The sequence below is a fragment of the Atractosteus spatula genome, chromosome 6 (assembly GCF_055471065.1).
Source record: "Atractosteus spatula isolate fAtrSpa1 chromosome 6, fAtrSpa1.hap1, whole genome shotgun sequence".
NCBI lineage: Eukaryota > Metazoa > Chordata > Actinopteri > Semionotiformes > Lepisosteidae > Atractosteus > Atractosteus spatula.
In genome coordinates, this window is record NC_142711.1 from 753,523 (window position 1) to 774,936 (window position 21,414).

At 38.7% G+C, this 21,414-nt stretch overlaps 1 protein-coding gene across 3 annotated transcripts in view; it reads right to left on the reverse strand.

Moving 5' to 3' along the window:
* znf521 (zinc finger protein 521) overlaps positions 1 to 21,414 on the reverse strand; it is a 191,501-nt gene that overhangs the window by 97,402 nt on the left and 72,685 nt on the right. For 2 of the 3 annotated variants that reach the window (XM_088918960.1, XM_088918958.1), the window contains 3 exons: positions 12,112 to 15,473; positions 6,696 to 6,780; positions 3 to 56 (listed from right to left, as the gene is read on the reverse strand). In XM_088918960.1, coding sequence (XP_088775086.1) covers positions 3 to 56; positions 6,696 to 6,780; positions 12,112 to 15,473 — 3,501 coding nt within the window. The remainder of the gene's footprint in view (positions 1 to 2; positions 57 to 6,695; positions 6,781 to 12,111; positions 15,474 to 21,414) is intronic. The other variant, XM_088918959.1, reaches the window with a different exon arrangement.

A 21,414-nucleotide genomic window follows, 5' to 3' on the forward strand; every position in this document is an offset into this window, starting at 1 on the left:
ACCTTTTGTGTGATTTGATATGAAAAGTTCCTTTCTGAAGTTCTGTGGTGGTGTTGCTATTGAGAAATCAGAGAAAGAGAAATGAAATTGAGGAAACTGGAAATTGTATAATTTCAATGAGTGAATTGTCTAAGTGGAATTCAATAAACTATAATATTCATTTTAAAAGTGTACATGATTTTTTGAATAATAATAATAATTATTATTATTATTATTAATGAATAATAATAATGTGTTATTGTAATGAAAGGACTTAAGGTCATGGACATTGCTAGTATCACAGAAGACTTAATCTAAAGTAGAAAATGGACTATTAATGACAAAAAAGTCTATATGTTGCAAGGAAAAAAAATAACAATCATAACCAAAATTTTAATTTGAAACAATGATTCTTTTTAAATACTGTTTCAAAATAATTCTTTTTAGTTTATGGTATTTGAAAACTGAAGATACTTTTAAACATGATATACATACATATATTTACATACAGCATATGTTAAGGTATAGTCTATGCAAAAGAGATTAAAAGAGGCAATCACATTTAAAGCAATGGACTTTTTTATGGAACCTGTAACAAAAGGCATTGAGATGAAATTAAAAAGGTTTATCAATCGTGCAATAAGATGAGTCAAATGAATTAAAACATGAGAAAAAATAAATGCCGTATTTAATATTTTAAAAACGCATAGTTTAAAGGAATAAATTAAAACTAGCTGAATTTGAAATGCCAGAACAGCATTGAATAATGTATTAAATAAGCATGAATACATAAATAATCATACTGTACAGTATTTCCCTAAAAATATGTTTACAATTCAAAGTGCTTTGTGAGAAGTTGATCCCATTATTTCCTGGGAAATTAATTCTGAGGTCTTTTCCTCAATCAGCTTCCCGCTGCCCAGTGGGCTGAATGGCAGCAACAGCTGCAGTAACAAATGAAAGCAGAGCTCCTGGCCCACCTAACTCCACGCCTTTTTCCAATAGTTACTTCTGCCGATTTTCTGTTTTGCAAGAACTTAATAAGAATTCCAAACATTTCTAGACAGCTTGTTCCATACTCCCGCTACAGTTTTGATAAAAAAAAGCACCCCCTTAGTCGTCACTGCATTTTCTCTTATTTTTCAGTTTTCTCCTCTTGCTTGTGTTTCACTGCCGGTTGTGAAGACGTCCACTGGTTTGAAACTGGTACCTTCACAGTCTTCTGCAATGTGTTTTCACATAACACCCCTTGCTTTAAATTCTACACTTTTTAAGTTTCATTGAAAGATATAAATTGGTCAAATAAAACACCTACATCTTTTTCATAAATAGCCTAGCCGAAGCTCTGCATTTCACATTTTATATTTTATGTTTATATCAATGCTATTTCCATGCAGTGTTTGCTAATTCTCTTAGTTTCATATCTCCTGCCAACTTCCCTAGTGTATTAACTATATCAAAAACTATGTCATTGATATAAATTAAGCAGTGGCCCTAGTAGAGATCCCTGTGGTACTCCACTAATTAATTCACTCTGATTTTAGTATCTACCATTTAGCAGTACTTTCTGTATTCTGAGCATTAACTGATCCTTATTTCAAGTGTACGTATTATTTTTAAATGACTTCTGATTGCAATTTAATAGTTAATACTTTCTAAGAAACTTTTTAAAGCATTCTTAAAATCAAACAATACCATTTTTTGGTACTTTATGAATTGTTTCTATCAATTGCTGTAGATGCTTTAACTAGTCTACACACACACACAGCCCTCAGCCGCAGTTTGCCATTCATTCATCAGCATCCCAAAGTAAGATACATTCATTTTGCTTTTGGTATTGCACTGTGTGTTCATATTCACTGAGGGATTAACTGAGACCCACAATCTATCTCACTTGTGACAGAAGACAAATTTAAACTCAGAGCAGTGCAGGACAAATGTGTGAAAGACTTAACTTTAATTAGCCTTCTGTGCAGTCAACCACTCCAAAAAGCATGAGCAAAATGAGTACATAGATTTACTTAAAGTCTGCTTCTGAATAACTCTTTTTAGCTACATGGGCCAAATGGCTCCCTTTTATTTTTCCAAACTTTCTTATCTTCTTAAAATTGTGATTTCTAAAGGCTTCCAAGAATAAAGTTATAAAAATCACAGATCGCTTGATACTTTTGTTAAACAACCTTTGTCTGTTTTGAAACCATTTTGGAAAATGTTTGAGTCCATCAGATTAGGGACACCTGTTTTATGTTTATGAGATAAACAATTTTCCTCTTGGAATTTTATTTAATCCCTTGAAGAGCTGAAGTAATATCTATGAATGATGTTTTGCACTTAAATAATTTATGCACAACTGTCACTGTTGTAACAAAACAACTGGTTATTATGTAAACTATAATCACACTGATAAAACATATTTTGAGACTAGGCTTTATTTTTTTGCTTATACCTTAAAAGGTTAATTGTAATTCTAATTTTATATAACAGCTTACGGATCCACTGTGGTCTAATTAGTATTTAAGCTTTTCCACAAACTATATAGTATGTTTATCATGTGCTCAATAATGTGTAATTACTGGATCTTCTAAGATTGTATGTAAAGGTAAATTACTATTTACCTACCACCAAGCAAGAACTTTTCAGTTCTGACACATTCAAATCAAGGAAAACTACCAATAAAAAAACTGTAAATGTAACGTATTTCAGCCCACTCTTCTAAAAAAAATTGTAATAGCTCATAAAAAGTCTTAAATAAATAATTTTCTTTAGACTTCAATCAAACACCAACATCAACCATGCAGTATTACTGGAATGAAGCTATTGTAGTCTGTCAATATCAGTTTGCGGTTTCCAGCCATTACGTTTATTGCCGATCACTTCTGCCTTGCTAACCATATATACTGTGTGCTGTATGTGAGCTTATTCATTTGCTTTACTTGGGCAATTTCTGTAAAGTGCTGATGCTTGTAATTTAATAATGTTTTAGAAAACTAAATGCTTCATAATGTTTACTATAAACCCCATGTTATTATTATTATTGATGATGATTATGATATTGATTCGAAATATTGTTGTTTTTCCACACACTTAGGTGAAGCAATAAAGGGATTTTTTTTAACATTCATTATTTCTGTGCTGATGGTTTGTAGGGTTTGACATTTTGGTGGGAAAATTGCTCCACAATTTTGGCATTAGATCTCAAGCCATGTTTCAAATATCTGATGCTTATTTTGGGGGGAAAAAAAAGATTTTTTTTTTTACGATACATTACGAGGCATTTCTAACCAGACAGACTAAAGCTTGGGCTACATGATGCCAGGAGAACATGACATGCACAGAAGACTTTCTCCTGTTTACACATAGATTTCCAGAATCGAAGACATTACAAAAAAAATCCTCCTTTACATTTAGTAGTATTGTAAAAACATAAAAAGTGAATTTCAAGGGATCGTTGTTTTTTTTTCTGACTGATGTTAAACAAAATGTTGGCCACATCTCATGACATAGAAATTTCACCACAATCTGTAATGTGTCCTTTCAGACAGCAACACCTAGTATTTAGATTTGTGGTGTTCACCAAATAAATAATGAAGAACGGACATTCTGCATTTTGAGATAAACATATGCAGCTTAGCACTGTTGCATGCTCTATCCTGGAACAAACAACTGAGTGTGTGGATTACCGACACTTCAATAAAAATAGGACAAAATATTCTGATACTAATGTAAAATATTGCCTATTAACCACAAAATAAATTAAATAAAAAATACTTTTTCATATTTTCAGCATAATTTTACTGCACTATAGAATTCACAAAGGGACATGTTTACAGAACAGTGTATAAAGAATGGATGAGACTGAAACTAATAAAGGAATATTCAGCAGAACCTTGTATATGTTGCAGGTATTTCTCTTTACAAAAATATTGTACATTAGAACACTTAGCCCAGTAAAGCAAAAAGAAAAATACAACTGCATTTCTTGTAGTCATGAATCTAGTTTTACAATTAACCAATACAATAATTTGTTGCTTATTATTTATTAAAGTTTGCAATGGTAAAATGAGTGCAATATGGTCACTTTTTAATGTATATGTATAGGTAGAACAGTGTTTTAAACACCTATTTCATTTTAACTAAAGTCGCTGTTTCTGCATTTCTATTTGCATCTCTGCTATAAAATCCTGGACACCTGAAAATTTCCTTCACTCAGACTGTAACAAAGCTGAGGCCATGCTGCTGAGAACTTAATTTCACCTGTGCAAAGCCAATGCAGTAACCTTATCTGTGGATGGCGCTGTGCTTGAATTTCAACCACAAGTGAAGAGTTTAGGGGTGGTATTTGATCCTGGCTCGACTTTTGACCCTTATACTGAATACTGTAAAAACATAATTCTTCCATCTTGGAAATTTTGCCAGACTATGTCCTATGTCGTATTTGACTGCAGCAGGAAAGCTGGTCAACACATTTGTCATTTCTAGAATTGATTACTGCAACATCCTACTGGCACTGAAAATCCGATATCTGGCAGTCAGAATCCTGATCTCGTCACATGCAAATGATAAAATTACACCCTTTTTGGAGTCTTTACACTGGCTTCCTATCATATTTTGAGCAATCTTTAAAATCCTCACGCTCACCTGTAAAGCTCTACGTGGCTTGACACCTCAGTACCTGTCTGGCTTATTATATTTCTACTCAGCACCTCACAGTCTTTGTCTGACTGTATGTCCCTAAAGCTCGTTTACACTCTATGAGTGAGAGGGCCTTCTCTTGCTGCACCCTGGAGCTCTGGAATTCTACCTCCAAGGGTATCAGAGAGTCACCTACCCTGAATGCACTTAAATCTAGACTTAAATCTATTCAGAAAGGCTTTTATTTAATCAGTGGCTGTGTCTGCTCCATTTCCTAATGACCACGGATCTTCTGCCTCATGTTTCATTAATGCTATTCTGTAATTTGCTAATCTTATTTTTAATCTGTTTTTGTTCTTTTTTTAACACCTACTGTTAGGCATTATTATTATTATTATTATTATTATTATTATTATTACTATTTTCTGATGGCTGGATGATGACTTCATTTGATAACCAGAACTGGAATGGCTTTGTCTTCCTCTTACTGACCGACTCCTTGGCCTCCTTTCCCTCTGAGTTTGTGTTGAGGGAAACAGGAACAGGACCAGTAGAAAACCTGTTTAGCTGAAGCTAATATGCTGGAACCAGCAGTGTGCCGTCTATCTGTTCAAAGTACGCATTGCCTGCATCTTTAACTCTCATGCAGAAATAAAGAAAATACTAGAACTACTGAACTAATATTTTTCACGACTATATCAGTTCTGTAATACTGTCGTTTCCTGGGGTGAAAAAATAATAACGGCTGTGTCATTGCTGAATGCCCTCTGTGTAACACCCGTAGTTGCATCTGGTTGCCTGGGCAACAGTACACCACGCGCCTGTGTTGCGCTCTGGCTGGTGGCGCGACTGGCGCAGTGAATCGGCTGGAAGGAGCAGCATTAAGAGCAGCAGGAAACAGGAAGCAGAAACAAGAGTTAGTCGTGCATGAAATTTTTACGGAAGATAAAAATGGAAAGTTTACTTAAAAAAACGTTGCCACATCCATCTTAGTAAAGGAGATGGTGTGATTAGGAAAGAAATCATAACAGATGGGCCACAAAAAAATAAGGAAATGATTTTTGGCGATGCTTTTTAGTGTAAGGTCATGTAAAAGCATAACTGGCTTACAGAATTACTCCTCTGAAGTTGAACTAACAGCATCAATGACCACAATCCCCCACTCCAAGACAACAGTCAAAAGATCTGTTTTGGTTTTGAAGCAAATGAAAACACTCACAGGAAACTCAAAGGCTGGTGAGTGCTAGTCAGGTTTAGCCCCAATGTCAATTGAGAAGTTCTCTGCTCCCCTAGCCCAATTTCTAGTTAGTTACAGTAGGGTTCCTGTATAAAATGGACAACAGAACTGCTAAAAGCAAATTCTTAATATTTTATTGCACGTAACTTATTGTTCTTACTGTATGCAGTTATTGCATGTCTCAGTGAAAAAGTCACAGCACACCACTAGCTGGAGACGTTGTGAGGATATGGATTACAGCCGACTGCTGTAGGCCTTATCTATGACTAACACATTCACGTCAGCTACACTCAGCAGAAGGCTAAGCAAAAACTGGGCGTTACACAATTACAATTACGATAGTTTCTTATATGTGTAGGAAAATCCGAGATTCATGGAGCATTAGTTTTGTAAGTAGGGTAGCAGTATAATGCAGTAGGCTGTGTTGAGTATTTTTTTCTTATGCATATGTAATTCACAATAGTGAACTGTGCAGAGAAACGGAAATCTGAAATACAACTTAAAAGCAGACTGCGGTTATTAGGTACTACAGTTAGACTAATACTTTACTAAAATCTGTATAAAGATGCATCAAAAAAGTGTCGTCTTCTTTTAGAACATGCAGTCACTTCATTAGTCAGAATAAAACAAAGTGCAAGAGGATGTGACTACAAAGTCTTTCACTACAGCATGTTGTATGTACACACTAGAATCAACCACAAAATTACAGAGCCACCAGCAAAAGACAAGGAATGCAAGTAAGAAAACTTGTGCAGTGTTGGAATTATACAACAACACATAAAATCTTTGTCCACAAACAAGCAAATCAAGCATCTCTCCCCCAGTATATAAAATGTAAACATCTTACCAAGCATGTGATTCGCAACATGCACCTGAATGTCCCATTCGCTGTAGAAAATCATCTGACACTTTATGCACTGGTATGTCTTCTTCTAGTTTGGGAAAAACAAAAGCACACAAAAACATGTTTTTCAGTATTATCATTTACATTCATCATCATCTTAGTAAAAAAAACAGGCTTTGTGTTTGCATTTTTAATAATTAGATAACTGGAAGTGATTATTAAGCTACAGTTAGACATCATTCACAATCAGCACAAACAGCAATGACACAATCATTTACAACTAGCACAACAAGCATTGTACAGTATTGTACAGTACATGTGCAGCATAGGTTAACCTAAACTAGTAGTGGCAAAGGTACTGTATTCCCATTGTTCTCTTGTTGTTTAAACAAATGACAACTGCTTCATGACAGGAGTCTTTAGAAAGTTGAGGCTCTCATTAGTAGGGCACTGATTCTATTGCAAGACTGAAAAAGCATGTCATAAACTCAAAAAGATCTGGGTGTGAAATATATCGACATACTGTGTAGTGATATTATGAAAAACACTAACACTGCAGAACAACATTGGTTATATTGTTGGTAACTGTTAGCGAGCAAAATTCTGTTATGTTTCAAGCAGTGTTCGGCAGTTTCCTAACCAGCTACAGCCTGTACCCGCAAGTAATTAAAATGCAAACTCTCTGGAGTTTTCAGTGCAGAAAATTGAACAAGATTTTACATTAGATAGTACTCTCTCTGGCAGTGGTAGAAATCTGCTGCAAGGCATTTGAATCTAGACCTTGTTGACCTACTGGACACAAACGCCTTGCTGCTGGCTTCCTTACCTGGCCATACAGATGGCACTGTGAAAGAAATGGGAGGATATCGTGCTGCTGTTTTGGAAGTGCCTCTGAGACCAACATTTCTTTTTCAACAAGGGACCATTTCCCTCTTCTTCCGCCTGAATAGTGTCTAGCTGTGCCCTGCAATTCGTGTGATGTTTTTTCAGAGCCTGGAGCTGTGCATTCTCAGCTGAGATGCAATCTGAACAATGCAAACCTCACTAAACTAACAAAAGTATAACCGAACAAATAAACTGGGCTGCTTTAAGATGCATATAGCTTCAATTAAAAACTGTAAGCTGTTTTTTAAAAAACTCTTCAGCAACACATTTAAAATTAGTGAAGCAGGCTATGTACTACTACAGCTGCTAATTGTATGTTTAATATTGCACAGTATTCATGTTTTTTTTTCTGTGCATTTGTGACTGAGTTGTGTATACAAATGAAAGGGTATTATGTTGACAACACTGGATAGCCAGTATTTTTTATTTTACACACACCTTCTTAATGTCTGTATTCTCTACACTGTTAATTTTGCATATATTTATGTTCACAAGCACAGTAATTTATTTAGTTGATAAAGGGCTTTTCACCTTGAAGGATCCCAGAACACTTCACAAATAGGAGTGGTCCCACTTGATCCAACTCTGAAGTGCATCAGAGTCACAGGGGTGATACAGCAGCCATTATGCACCAGCAGCCCATACACTCCAGCTGAGGTGGCAAAGTGAGAAACTGCCTCACAAGAGGGAACTTTAGGGACGCTTAGCTGTGTAACTCCAAAGTGGAACTTAGCCAGAACACTGGGATTGGTCCCTACTCTTGAGAACAGTTTTTATTCACCAAGTCATCAATACTACTTGATTTAACATCTCATCTAAAGGATGGGCCCTACAACACAGCGTCCCTGGTCTACATACTAGGCTATTGAGTTTTACCAGTTATTTGTCTAGCCACAGTTATGCTATGGCTGTTTGAATAAATTGTCTGTTCATTCCAAATCAGAATCAAGAAGAGCAATGTGTTGACAATTTTGTCTTGAAACAAAATGCTCCATTTTGATACTTTCTGTAACCTTTAAGGTAAAGGACTTTTCAATGAGATGCCCCCTCAGAAACAGGTATGATGTGACTCTTTTCCTTTGAAAAAAGTCACTAGCAATAATTATCTAGTACTATCGAGATGAGCACTTGTAGGGAACATTACACAGTACTTCCATATCCATCCAATCATTGATTTGGTTTCTCACAATACATTAAGTGCATTTTTTAAATATATGTATTAATGAAAAATGGGTGGCACCGTGAATAGTGGTTCAAATCTGGGATTTGTGTGGAATTTACTCTCGCCCAGTGTTTTCCTCAGAGAGTCCAAAGACATGCCGTCGAGGTTAATCGGTGCATTTAATTTGCCCTCCTTAAGCATGAGGCTCTTCTTTATCCAGCCATGTTGTTGGATATGATACTCGGGCTTCTTTCAAGAAACAGTTGGATGAGATCCTTGGATTAAAGACTAACTAGCGAATATTTAGTCTTTGTACTGTAACTGCCCTCGTGTTCATGTGTGATGGGAGCCTGCCGTGGGCTGGCAGTCTGTCCAGGTACAGCCTCCCGTGCCCTGTACCCACCAGGTTACACTCCCACTCTCCACAACCCTTTAGGGGTAAAGGGGTTACTGAAAATGGATGGATGTAGATTAGCAGAGTTATTTATTTTGACAGCAGGCTTCTCTGTGTTTAAAAAAAAATGAAGAAGGGGCACATTCTTTGACTTAAAAGCCAATACAGTATGCCCTGGAGGTCTTTGGGGCGGAGCTATGGAACTGTGGCTAAGGATCTGTGCCTGTAGCTGGAAGGCTGCCGGTTCATATCCCGTGGCCGGCAGGGGAAACCTACTCCGTTGGGCCCCTGAGCAAGGCCCTTAACCCCAACTACTCCAGGGGCACCGTATAAATGTCTGACCCTGCGCTCTAACCCCAAGCTTCTCTCTCCCTACCTGTGTGCCTGTGTGTCTCATGGAGAGCAAGCTGGGGTATGCGAAAAGACAAATGCCTAATGCAAGAAATTGTATATGGCTAATAAAGTGATCTTATCTTATATTGTTGAAACATACTGACACTTGGCCTCATCACAGAATGTTCTTTGAACTCCTGCTACTTGGTGGATCAGCTGTGCTTGCAAGCTCAGGACGGGAGCGCACAGCACTAACAGGCTTCCCTGTGACATCACCAAGAATGGAGTGTGAAACCCGAGTCCCCAGCCTCTACTATTAAGCGCTAACAGTACTGAGCATTTAAACCTCTCTGATCTGGATCACCCGGCCCAACTTCAGTTGTATCCGACGCACACGGTCCTGATCCTTAAAAGGATAAATGTTAACAATTACTTGACACATTGTAATTTATTTGTTTTAGACAACATTCACTTATTCCCCATACACATGGGCACTGCTAAACATTCCTGCACTGAAGAGAAAAAAGCATGTTATGTTTGCAATCTTTCATAATATTGCTCATTAAGACACTTACAAAAGCAAACTAATGATTTTTTGGAGTTCTTGAGACAGCAAAGTCAAAGATTTCTCATTATCAGACTGAACTAAATGTTTGAGTAGGTTAAAAATGAAAAGAAAGTTCAACATATAAAGAAAATAGTTTGTTCGGATTTAGTACCTGCCAAATTGAACATAGCTCTGTAGATTAATACATAACACAGTAAAAGCTCTATTCTGCAGCCTTGTATTAAGCAGAACTACTTTACTACTCAGCATTTTCTCCAGCTGCCACTACCACACCATCCTTCACCGCCCAGGAAATCTCTGTCTCTATCCAGCTCACAGCTCTGTCGCTGCCGTGGGTCTGAAGCTCAGCTACTGCAAACATCCGCCACAGCGGAGACATAGTCATCCTTGCCCAGTTTCTCCTTCATCAACAGGCTTCAATATTACTGAGAACAATAATATTCCCCTGGCTTCTAGAAGGGTCATGTTCCATAAAAACATACGTAAGCCAAAACGTACACAAGAGTCGAAACGAACTCTTACACAATATGTTCGTTCTTAAAGCTGGTAGCATTATTATTTCTGAACTGTATAATACAACATTACACTATGACAATATTATTACAGGTACTGTACTTTAATAAAACTGTAATTTAAGCAAAGAGCATTGCAAAAAACTATGCACTGTAACACTTCGCTTAATAAATTATCTTAATCCCAGGTGTTGACTTGTTCAAGTGTTGACTTGAACACTTTTCAGTCGTGATTGAAAGAATATCACTGCAAGCACACTGCGCAAAGGAGTCCAGACAATACACGCACAAGAGGCAATGTGGAGAAGATCACCTGCAACTTTTTAAATAAAATCAGATTTATGCAAGTCTGGAAGTATGTACTGTATGTGGTAACATACTTCATTGTTGACTATGTAGCAAATATCTCTTTAACCCCTCTTTCCACTTGGATGCTGAATAGAAAAGCTTTTATCACAATGGTTATGTACTGCACGTGCAGCATCGATGAAATGACCACTTCCATTTTTAAAAGACTACTTTGTGCATATACACCACTACAGCACATTGCTTATAATTGACTGTGCATTACAATAAAATACATTACAGGCTAAACGAATGCTTCTGGGGGTTTGGGTGTGAAATAAAATGCTTATTTATTGCTCTGCATTACTGTAATAAAGGGAAGCCCCCAACCAAACAACACATCACCTAAATAGTTCTCCCAGCTAGTCTCTAAGCCCTGTTTAAGTTTGAAAAAAAAAACCTACTTAAAAAGGTTATAGGCTTAAACTGGGTTACTGGTATACTTGCATTCCATGATGCTTTATGAACAAATAAATGCAAATTTACAACAGACATTTTATTTCTAAGAAAGGACTTTATTATTAACTAAAGCGTTTTTCACTTTTGCAGTCCTGGTCATAGATAGTGAGCTCATATAGATAAAAAAATTGCTCTTTATATTTTCATTATATTACGGTATATATTTATCTTACGAATCTTAGGTATTTACATTACTAAGAGGTTCCTGTAAACCTTACTGAAAAAGGTGCAGCATTTTTTCGACTCATTTGAAGGGAAAGGGAAGGAAAAATGTGCTTTTTTTTCTTTGGAGTCACAAGCTTAGGCGACTTATTAAAGTTCTAAACTTAATTCAAAACCGCCAAAAAATTGAACAAATTATTATCAAAACAGTTCATAATATAAACTGGAAATGTATTGCATAACTTTCAACTTTATTTCAAAAGTCAAATTATCAAAAAAACTAGCACACAAAACTGTGTTGTTACTCACTTTGTAAGTTGAGATATTTATGCTTTTATAGCACAACAAATGATTATTTCTGCTTTAGAAAACTTTGAATATGCTTCTCAAAATCTAGCAATTGGTTAACCTTCCGTAAAAGTGATGATAATCTGCTGCTTTCAACTACTGAATGTTAGTCCCTTCCACAGAAAAAAAAAACTAAGACAGTTATAACTGATACTACAAATGCCGATATCAAACGGAATATATAATGGATATATAACGGAAGAAAAAGAACTGCAATGTTATGAGAAGAAAGTTTTGGAACAACGAGATACCTCTTCAGTCTGCGAAGGGCTGACTCGTGTCATCGGGGAGGCCTGCGGGGTCCTGAGCTGACTGCCGCTGCTCTCAGCCGCCAGGTCTCTGTGGACGGACAGCGTGTGGTTCTGGAGCTCAGCCTCGGACTCAAACTTCACATTGCAGCTAGAGCACCGGGTCTTCGAGGAGGCGGCCTTGCTCTTGCTGTCGCCGGGGCTGAGCGTTTCTCCTTGACTTCCCACGCCCAATGCCTGCTGCTTGCTCCCATTCAAAGTAGGGCTGGCACTTTTGCTGCCGCTCACACACAAGGCGCAGAGTCCATAAGGGAGGCCGTTGATGTCTAGCTTGACCAAGTCCTGCTTGGATCGGAACTCCTTCAGACAAGAAGCGCACTTGTACAGTTTCTGGGGGTGCTGGATGCGCCCAACAGGATGGCTGCTTGACATTGTCCCAGTCTTCTGCATGTGGAAAGTGCCATGAATCTTCAGCTCTAAAGTGGATGTTACAGTCTGCATGCAGACCACACATCGGAAGCCTGTGAGGGAGTTCCTCAGGTCCGGGTGCATTTGGCAGTGCTCTAAGAATTCCTCCTCACTCTGCAGGGGCATCTTGCATATACGACAGGTGCCCGTGTCCAGGCTCTTACTGTGTGTGACCTTATGCTCAGTGAGCGTGAGAAGTGATGGAAAGCGCTCGCCACAAATGGGGCACATGTAGTGCTTGACCGGACCAAGGTGGGTCTGCATATGTTCCCGCAGTCCACCTTCAGAGAAAAAGGTCCGGGAGCAGACGTTGCACTTGTAATTTCCCTTGATCATCTCCGCCTTCTTCTTGACCAGAGCGCTTTCTCCGGGCCTGATGTTGTGGTCGCGCAGCTGGTGATTCTGGAGCAGGGAATCCATGGTGTAGGCTGCACCACAGATGTCACACCCATACATGGGCTCCGAAGTGTCCACGTCCTCTTCGCTGCCATCATGGCTGTTGTGAGATTCATGGCTGTTGGCCAAAAGGCTCTGCAACTCTGCGTCATCCTTGGGAACCTGCTCAACACCAGCAGCGGAGCCATTCGTGCCACAGTTCTGAGGCTTGCCCTCAAAAACACAGTGCTTTTCACGCAGATGCTTCTCAAGTAATATGATGGCATGGAAGGCCTTGCTGCAAAACTTACAGTTGTATTTCTTGCTGTGGGTAGTAATGTGACACTGCAGTTCCACCTCAGTGCCAAAGGACTCCCCACAGAAGATGCACTTGTGCACTTTGCCCTGGTTTTCCAGGTGGTTGTGCTTGACGTGCAACTGCAGATCAGACTCGTGGCGAAAGTCCCAGTTGCAGGACGTGCAGCGATAGACTTTCTTCTCATTGCTGTGCTTTACAGCTAAGTGGAGCTGGATGGATACTTTGGAGTCAAAGACCTCCTGACAAAGTGTACAGCGAAAGAACACAAAGGTGTGCATGTCCAGCAAGTGCTTCTGAAGGTCATCCACAGATGTGAACTGCTTGTCACAGCTTTCACAGATGTAGTAGGTGGAAGTGATCATGAAGTGGATGGTCACGTGCTTTAGCAAGGACTCCTGGTTGGGAAATTCTTTGTTGCACTGTGGGCAAGTCAGCTTCGGCAGGACGCTGTCTAAGTGCGTTTTCAGATGGGTCTGGAACATATCTAGGCTGGAATACTTGGCGCCACACTGATTGCAAATAAATTCACTTGCTGAACGGGATGAGGAACCACTCTGTCCCATTTTAAGGGAGGCTTGGTCCATATTCACTGGGGACGATGGGCTCAGGGCTCTGCTTGATTTCTTCCCATTATTGATATAATTAAGTGCAAGGGGGATATTCTTGTGGTTCTCTTTTATATGTTTGTTCAGTTTCAGGATGCTGTTGAAGATGGGGGAATTGGTGCAGTACGAACAGGAGTACACCTCTACAATGGGATCCTTGGGAGTCCCAGCTATGGGCGAATCAAACCGCGTGTTCCCCCCGTCACAGTGTGTCTGCCGGATGTGTTCCTCCAGGGTTGTCTCTGTGAGAAAGCCCATGAAGCACTGGGGGCAGAAGAAGGCATTGCTCTCTTTGGCAACCGGGCTGGCGAAGCCATGTGAGCAGCGGATGTGCTCCTGCAAAGCATTGAGGTCACCAAGTGCTTCAGGGCAAAAGTTGCATTGGAGAACTGCAGCTGCCATACCGCCAAGCAAGGCGCTATGGTCTTGGTTTTCATGGACCTGCTTGAGGTGCTCGTTCAAGTTGTAGAGAGAAGGAAGTACCTCTAAGCAATACTGACAGGTGTGAGCTTGCTCCGGCTTGTCCAGGTGCATAGTCTTCAGGTGTATCTGTAGAACAGCAAGGCTAGAAAACACTTGCTTGTTACAGTATATGCAGCTGTAAGTAATTTTTGCTTGTTTAGAAGACAACACAGCAATGTCAGCTCCTTGCTGTGCTGCCCTTTTTCTTCCACGGGTTTTTGGCAACGGTGGGCCTACTTCTACCATAGTGGAGCTATCCACAGAGAGGTTTGAATCTGGCGTGGTACTAGAGACAGAGGTATAACCTACTGTAACTAAGGAGGGACTGTTGCTATGGTTACTAGATTCTGGCTGCTGGTGAATATCCATGTGGCTGTAGAGCTCTTCCACTGAGTGAAAATGCTCAGAGCAGATGGTGCACGTGTGGCCCTTCTTCTCTCTGTTGTGCACTTGGTCAATGTGGCTTAAGAGAGCAGTCTCCTCAGCAAAAAGTTCGTGGCAGTAAATACACTGAAGGGCGGCTCTTTCCTGAGGTGGAGAGCACTCTGGGTGGCACTCTGCGATATGTTTCTGCAACTCCTCAGGGACATCAAACCCCTCTTCGCACTGGCTGCACTTCTGGGTCTCTTTCAGTTTCCACTCCTCCATCCTGGACAAGGCCTGGGAGCCATCTTTGTTCCGCTCATGGACCTGCATGTGGCCGTGCAGGGAGCTGGAGGAGAGGAAGCCCCTGCGGCAGATGGCACATTTATATGGCTTGTTGGAGGTGTGCGTTTTCAGGTGGATCTTCAGGTGGTCGCTGCGCGAGAAGGCCGCGTCGCACTCGCTGCAGTGGTACTTCTTGTCCCCCGTGTGGAGCTTGATGTGCCGGTCGCGGCTGCGCTTGTGTTTGAACAGGCGGCTGCAGTAGGTGCACTTGAACGGCAGCTTGTCACTGTGGCTTTGCTCGTGATGCTTTAGGAAGCTGAGGCGGCTGAAGGACTTGTCACAGAACTGGCACGGGTAAGGTAGTCCAGGGCCGCCTTCCTCTTCCCCAAAGTCATAGCCGTCCCCGGGCGCCGGCGAGGTCTGGTCTTTGCTCGAAGGTGAGGATGCAGGCCAGGAACAGGAAGGGTCATCCTCAACATCAGCACCATCTAGAACAGGAACAAAATAACTGCACGTGTAATCGCCATCAGGGAAAGTACATTGGAAAACCACACTGCTCTTGAAGTCCCAATAGTTTGGCAACTTGGATTACACTAAATAAGTCAAAAATAAAGCAATGTGAATGTAGTAAAAGCCCATGACTTAGCGTATAGCATATTTGGTTTAGGAGAGAATACATTACGCATTAAACTGATGCATCCATCAAGCAGCGCTTTTAAACAGTTGAATTTCAATATCCCGCTTAAAGAATGTTTTTTTTTAAATAAAGCTTTTACTCAAATTATCCTTGTATGTGGTCATGTAATGACTTAGCCAACTGAGACTAAGACTTCGTTGACAATTTCTACCTGCATGGCACAGAGAGCCTTAAGAGTGCTGCTCTGTGTGTGGTAAATTAGTTCACTTCTTTCAGAAAATGTCAAGAAACATCAAATAGAACTTAATAAGCAAACAGTTCTTTAGTTTTTCTTACTGGCTCAAACTTTTTTTTACCACTGTCAGGTGATCATCCCTGGCTAAAACTAAACTATAGTGACTTTTCGGTGTCACACTCTTAAAGCATTAGCAAATCTGCAAAACAAATTTAGAGCTGACAGTTTTAAAAATTAATTTCTCAGTTTTAATTTTAGCTTTCATTTAAATGATGATTCAAATAATTAAATATCTGAGATACAAAGTAGTTCCAGCCTAGGTACTTCACTAAACACAAGCTATGAAGCCATTAACATATTATGATAAAATGAACATTTTGACACAAAGAGTTAAAGATAAACATCAAAACACATGAAGAGTTACAAATGAGAGGAGGCCACTCAGCTTATTTAATAGTGTTACAATTGACCATTTATAATTTGACTTACAGAATGTTTCGTACTACTCAGTTTGGATTGAATCTTTACTTGGATTTTCAATGTACTGTACTGAGAACATCTACATAGGGATAATTTATTTTACTCTAGAAGACATTCAGGACAGTAACATCATCCACAAAATATTTTAAATGCAAAAACTGTTTGCTAAAATATAACACTGATCAAGGTGGTAAATCAGCCTTTCATGCTGTATGTTGACATTATAAATCCCAGAAAGCAATGGTCTCCTTGGTGAGTTTTCTTTTGTTTACACAAAAACGTTTCTTTTGTCCTCCTGTTCACACACTCACAGAAACAGCAACTAAAAAGGATGATTATTATAACCTTAGCAGTTGTGTATTAATGTTTCATCCTACTTTCCGAAAAGTGTTTATCAGCATGAGCCAAGGGGCATTTCAGGTTAAAAAAATCAGAGTTCATTAACAGCTTACGTGTGTTCTTTGGTGTCTCAGGACCTTATTAGAATAAAAGTGCCAATGCATTTCAATAACTTGCCAGGGTCTTATCTGCCTTTTGTTTTGCTGTTTCCCTTCTCTATTTTTCCAAATAGATTTTTTTAAATAAAAAAAAAATCCAGAATCCCACTGGCATTCAAGTCTTAAAGGAGAACTGCAGTCCCAATTTCTCAGATCAGTTAATAAATCTCTCTAACAAAATAAAAATCATTGACGTTATAGAAAAAAATCTACTAAATCCGAGTTAAGCACAAAATCGTGAACTTTCTGAAAGTACTGTATGGTCGCCATGTTGTCACAAACTCGCATTTGAGTTCCCACAAATTGTGACATGAAGTGGCCCTTCCAGCTCACTAGTCACTAGTCGTATTGCATGTAATGACTGGTGTGATATGATGTACGAGCAAATAAATGCAGGTTGTGCAGCAGACATTTCACCACAGAAATGTTAAAACATTATCTGTATGCAGTGTTAACAAGTAGTATTTGTCGCCAAAGCATCTCAAATTCAAAAGCAATATTTCTATTGGATTAAAAGAACTGTATTCACAAGCCTGCTTCTTTACAATGTCATGGGGCCACATAGGTCACCGGAAGCTTTGTTGCCTCATTCTGAATCGCAGAACATGATGCTGCGCATACCTGGAAATTTAGTCTATTTTGTGATGTAAATTTTACAAGTTACTGTGTGCATCTGACTTTTATTGCAGTTTATAATGCACTGATCAATGCTGATTGTTTCTAACCATGAAATGTGAAAAAAATAATAATTCCCTTTAAGTTACCACTTTACTGCGAGGCTGAGGATCACAGTTTGGACTTTATGGTTGTAAAAAAGGAAAAGAACAGGAAAACGAAATGTTAGTGCTCGCTCCAAAATTTTTTAAATCAAATTTAATTCTGATCCTTCATTCCATATGAAGAATTCTTCCATATATCGTCTAATATCGTCTAATAAAAATATGTTAAAAACTACATCAATTAACTCAAAAGACGAGGATGTGAACAAGCCAGGAATGTTGGTATTACTTTTATCACATAAAAGTAAAATAAAGCCCTACTTTGCAAAATGTCTTCTGACAAGGGTTCAGTACTGGAGTTCAAATGTTTAAAATAAATAACTCTAATAAATTTATCATCCAAATTTGTTTAATAGGCAAAAACATTTCATGCAGCATTTGCCATAGAATAGCTGTACCTTATTACCACACTTCTCATTTAGAAAATGTATTTTTAATCATCACATCTAGCCTGCACTTTACAGAGGACTATTTAACTTAGTCTATGCACGATTACAGCCTCCATGCAGAGATCTGCACTCCTGAAAGCGAACAACACTGATCCAGAGCCCAAGATAAGATGTATTTCCTTATGGAATAATGTGTGTTTGCTAATTATAAAGCTATTCTGTTGGTGCTGCTTCATTGGAATCTCTGAAGAAATTACTTGATGAGGCTCTTGGATCAATAAGCTTGTGAAAAACAGAGAAGCACAATGTGATGATGTCTCTCCATTTCAAACTCGTGACCAGTATGATTTGTTTTTGTCTAGTTTGTCTATTTTGTTATGACCTTTTAGCCGACTTTTTTTCCCATCACTTAAGAAATATCTCTTCAGAATTATGGATTTTTCGTGAACATCTTTTCCTCAATAAAAATTGTACTGCGACAGGCATTACCACACAACAGTGAATAGTCATGTCTGCATTTTTATACACTTAAAAAAAATAAGTCATTACCAATAAGCACACAGAAAACACTTTCTATAGTGAAGAATTACCAGCTTAGGATAATCTGACTCAATGTTTGCAACAGATTCACTAGAGGCACTGCTTTTGGGACATAAATGATGGATTCATCCTTACATTATTGCTTATTATAATACCAAAGACACTGCTGAAAAATGACTTACTGCTCTGCCTATACCATAGAAGTAATCCACAACAGGACATTAAGTTTATCTTTATTTCAATTTTTCTACAGTAATATATTTAATTATTTACATGAGTCAAGAATTTGTTCAAGAGGATGCATAAAAAATTTGAATCACACCTAAAAAATAACAAAACAAACCAGAGCAAGTTTTAAGGCGTCTATGAAGTGAGTACTGTATCTCCTTATCTTTCCAGCTCCTACCCTACAAAACAGTGTGAGCAGTCTATATTCCACATCAACCGAAATTGAGGTCAAAACAAAAGACATAAAAGGACTTGCTAAAAAACTTAGTTAAACAACTTTTATAGCACTTTTATAGAAACAAAGACAAATGTAAATCATGTTTCAAATAATTATAATATATCAAATAAAACTACAGAACGAGTTTAACATAACAAACAGAAACAGTGGGCTGTAACATTTTCAAAACTCTAAAAAGTGAGAACTACTCTTAGACAAAAGATCCTAAAAGGCTACTTTTTACCTCATTTAATTTATTATTTATTGCCTTTTTCTCACACACATGATGAAAGAAAAAGTGAAAGACAAGAAGTAATTATGCAGTTCAACCTTTGGTTAACTGCAATAGGGAGTGATTTTTTTTTAATTAAGAGCTGCAGGTTTTATGTGACACGTAAGGTTTATAGAGACTGCATAATAAACCTCTGAGCCAAACTCAAGTTTCAGCACAAGTTCAAAAGGTTGTGCACCACTTCTTCCTTTAGCAAAAGCTTCAGGGCTGAGAATTTCCTTACTTAAATAAAACTGGTCCTTCCAAATGTGTAGAGACAAAACAAGTTTTGTACAACTGGAAACAGGAAAAACAGAGGGGAAACTCGAAAGAAGATTTATTAGGCAGATAACAGAATAAAACACAGTCTAAAACAGAAAAAAGTACTACTTTTTTCCTCTTACCTGGAATGCTTGGATATGTCTGCATGTGCTATGTCTCTCTAGATTGTGTGAACGTTAGCAGCTGCACTAATATTTCACAACTCAGCAAACTATAGAATGCCCCAAGCCGTCTAAATATATGGTGATCTGTCTTTCAGGTAGAACGAATTTTGCTGCTCTTATCTGGCCAAGGCTTATCCACAGGAAACAGACGAGACTCCAGTCCTTCCCTGTACCTTGAAACTGTTGAAAACAGCGCCTCGATTGGACTGCCAGATGGCCACCAACCACCACACGACGCACTAAAAACAACCTGAATTCCACAGCTGTCTTCATGCCCATTTCAGACAATTGCATTACAGCCACAGCTTTTAAAAAAAAAAAGAAATGCAGCTCTTGTGGACCTATTTCCTTAGCAGAACAGAAATGGTTACCCTTCACATTGCAGTGGGATGTGTGTGTCAGTGCATCCTCTTAGTAGAAAAAAAGGCGCCCAATTAAGCACTACAAATATACAGATTATCTTATGCTTCATGTATTTAAAAGAAAAGGCTTCAGAACAAACTAATGTTTCATTCCAACAACACTTGTAAACAAAATGTATTTTTCAGTACGTTTAAACTAATTAGGCAAAAAATGGTAAGAAATATCAGTTTTTCCACACCACCAACTTGTCTAGTATTATACATATAATATAAATTAAGATAGTACTGAAAAAATACTGCTTTTGTCACTACACTTTTGTCACTTACGACATGCTGAAGTATTACGATCAGCATCTGTCTGTAGAAGAAGGCACGGATGATGGCAGGAAGGACATACAGAAATAAAGGATAATAGTCGGATGAAACTGGAAATGTAGCCTGGGTGTTTTGTAAAAGTCCAGTAATAAGAGGCATTAAATTAAAAGGGAAGAAAGACGCTTTATTACAATTTCCAATTTCCCCAACGATGCATCGATTCTGAAAAGTGAAGAAGCTCATACACTTAACAGGGAAAAAAAAACTCAAGTATGAACTGAAAATAAGCTTGAACGAACAGCCTATATCAACCATTAAGTGCCCATCCAATCCTTTGGATTAAAGACTCTCAAGCTGACTAATGCTTATCTCTCCTTCGCTGATAGGCCTCTCTTGCATTTCCATAAGACACAGGAATACAAGTGTGTGAACAGTCGCAGATGAAAGCAGGCAACACTCTTGGGACACAGTGGAAAGAGGAGCTGCCTCGTTTTCCTCTGCGTAGACAGGAATGCCCATGATTCAGCAGCCTGAGTAAATAAAAAAGTCCTTATTTCCTAATTTTGCTGGCTGGCCACACTGCAACAGTCTCTGTGCTGCAGCCAAAGGGGATGTGAGGCTGAAACTACACCCTGCAGCTCAAGGGCTGTCTTTGTTAGTCTGCCAGGCCTTCCTGAGCATCTTCTGGCCAACAGCCTGTCATATCCTGGGAGGAAGACCTCCATCTTAGGCCTGACATTTTTTCATTCTTTTTTTTTTTAAGTCTGCAACATGGAACAAAACAACACATTTGCTCTGTTCGTGTAGGCTGAAGGACAGCTGGAAACCCATTTGTAGCACTTAACATCTGTTTAGTCATATTTATGGGCAAAAGTGCTTGCCAGCAAGGATCTGTATATTAAGACTGAAATGAAGAGATTTTTAGGGCAATACAAGTTAGCTATGTCTGGGTGGAAAGTTCAATGTGAAACATTTGAAACATGAGATGTGCTCACAGATGTACTTCTGTAGTCTGCCTGTTCATTTTATAGAA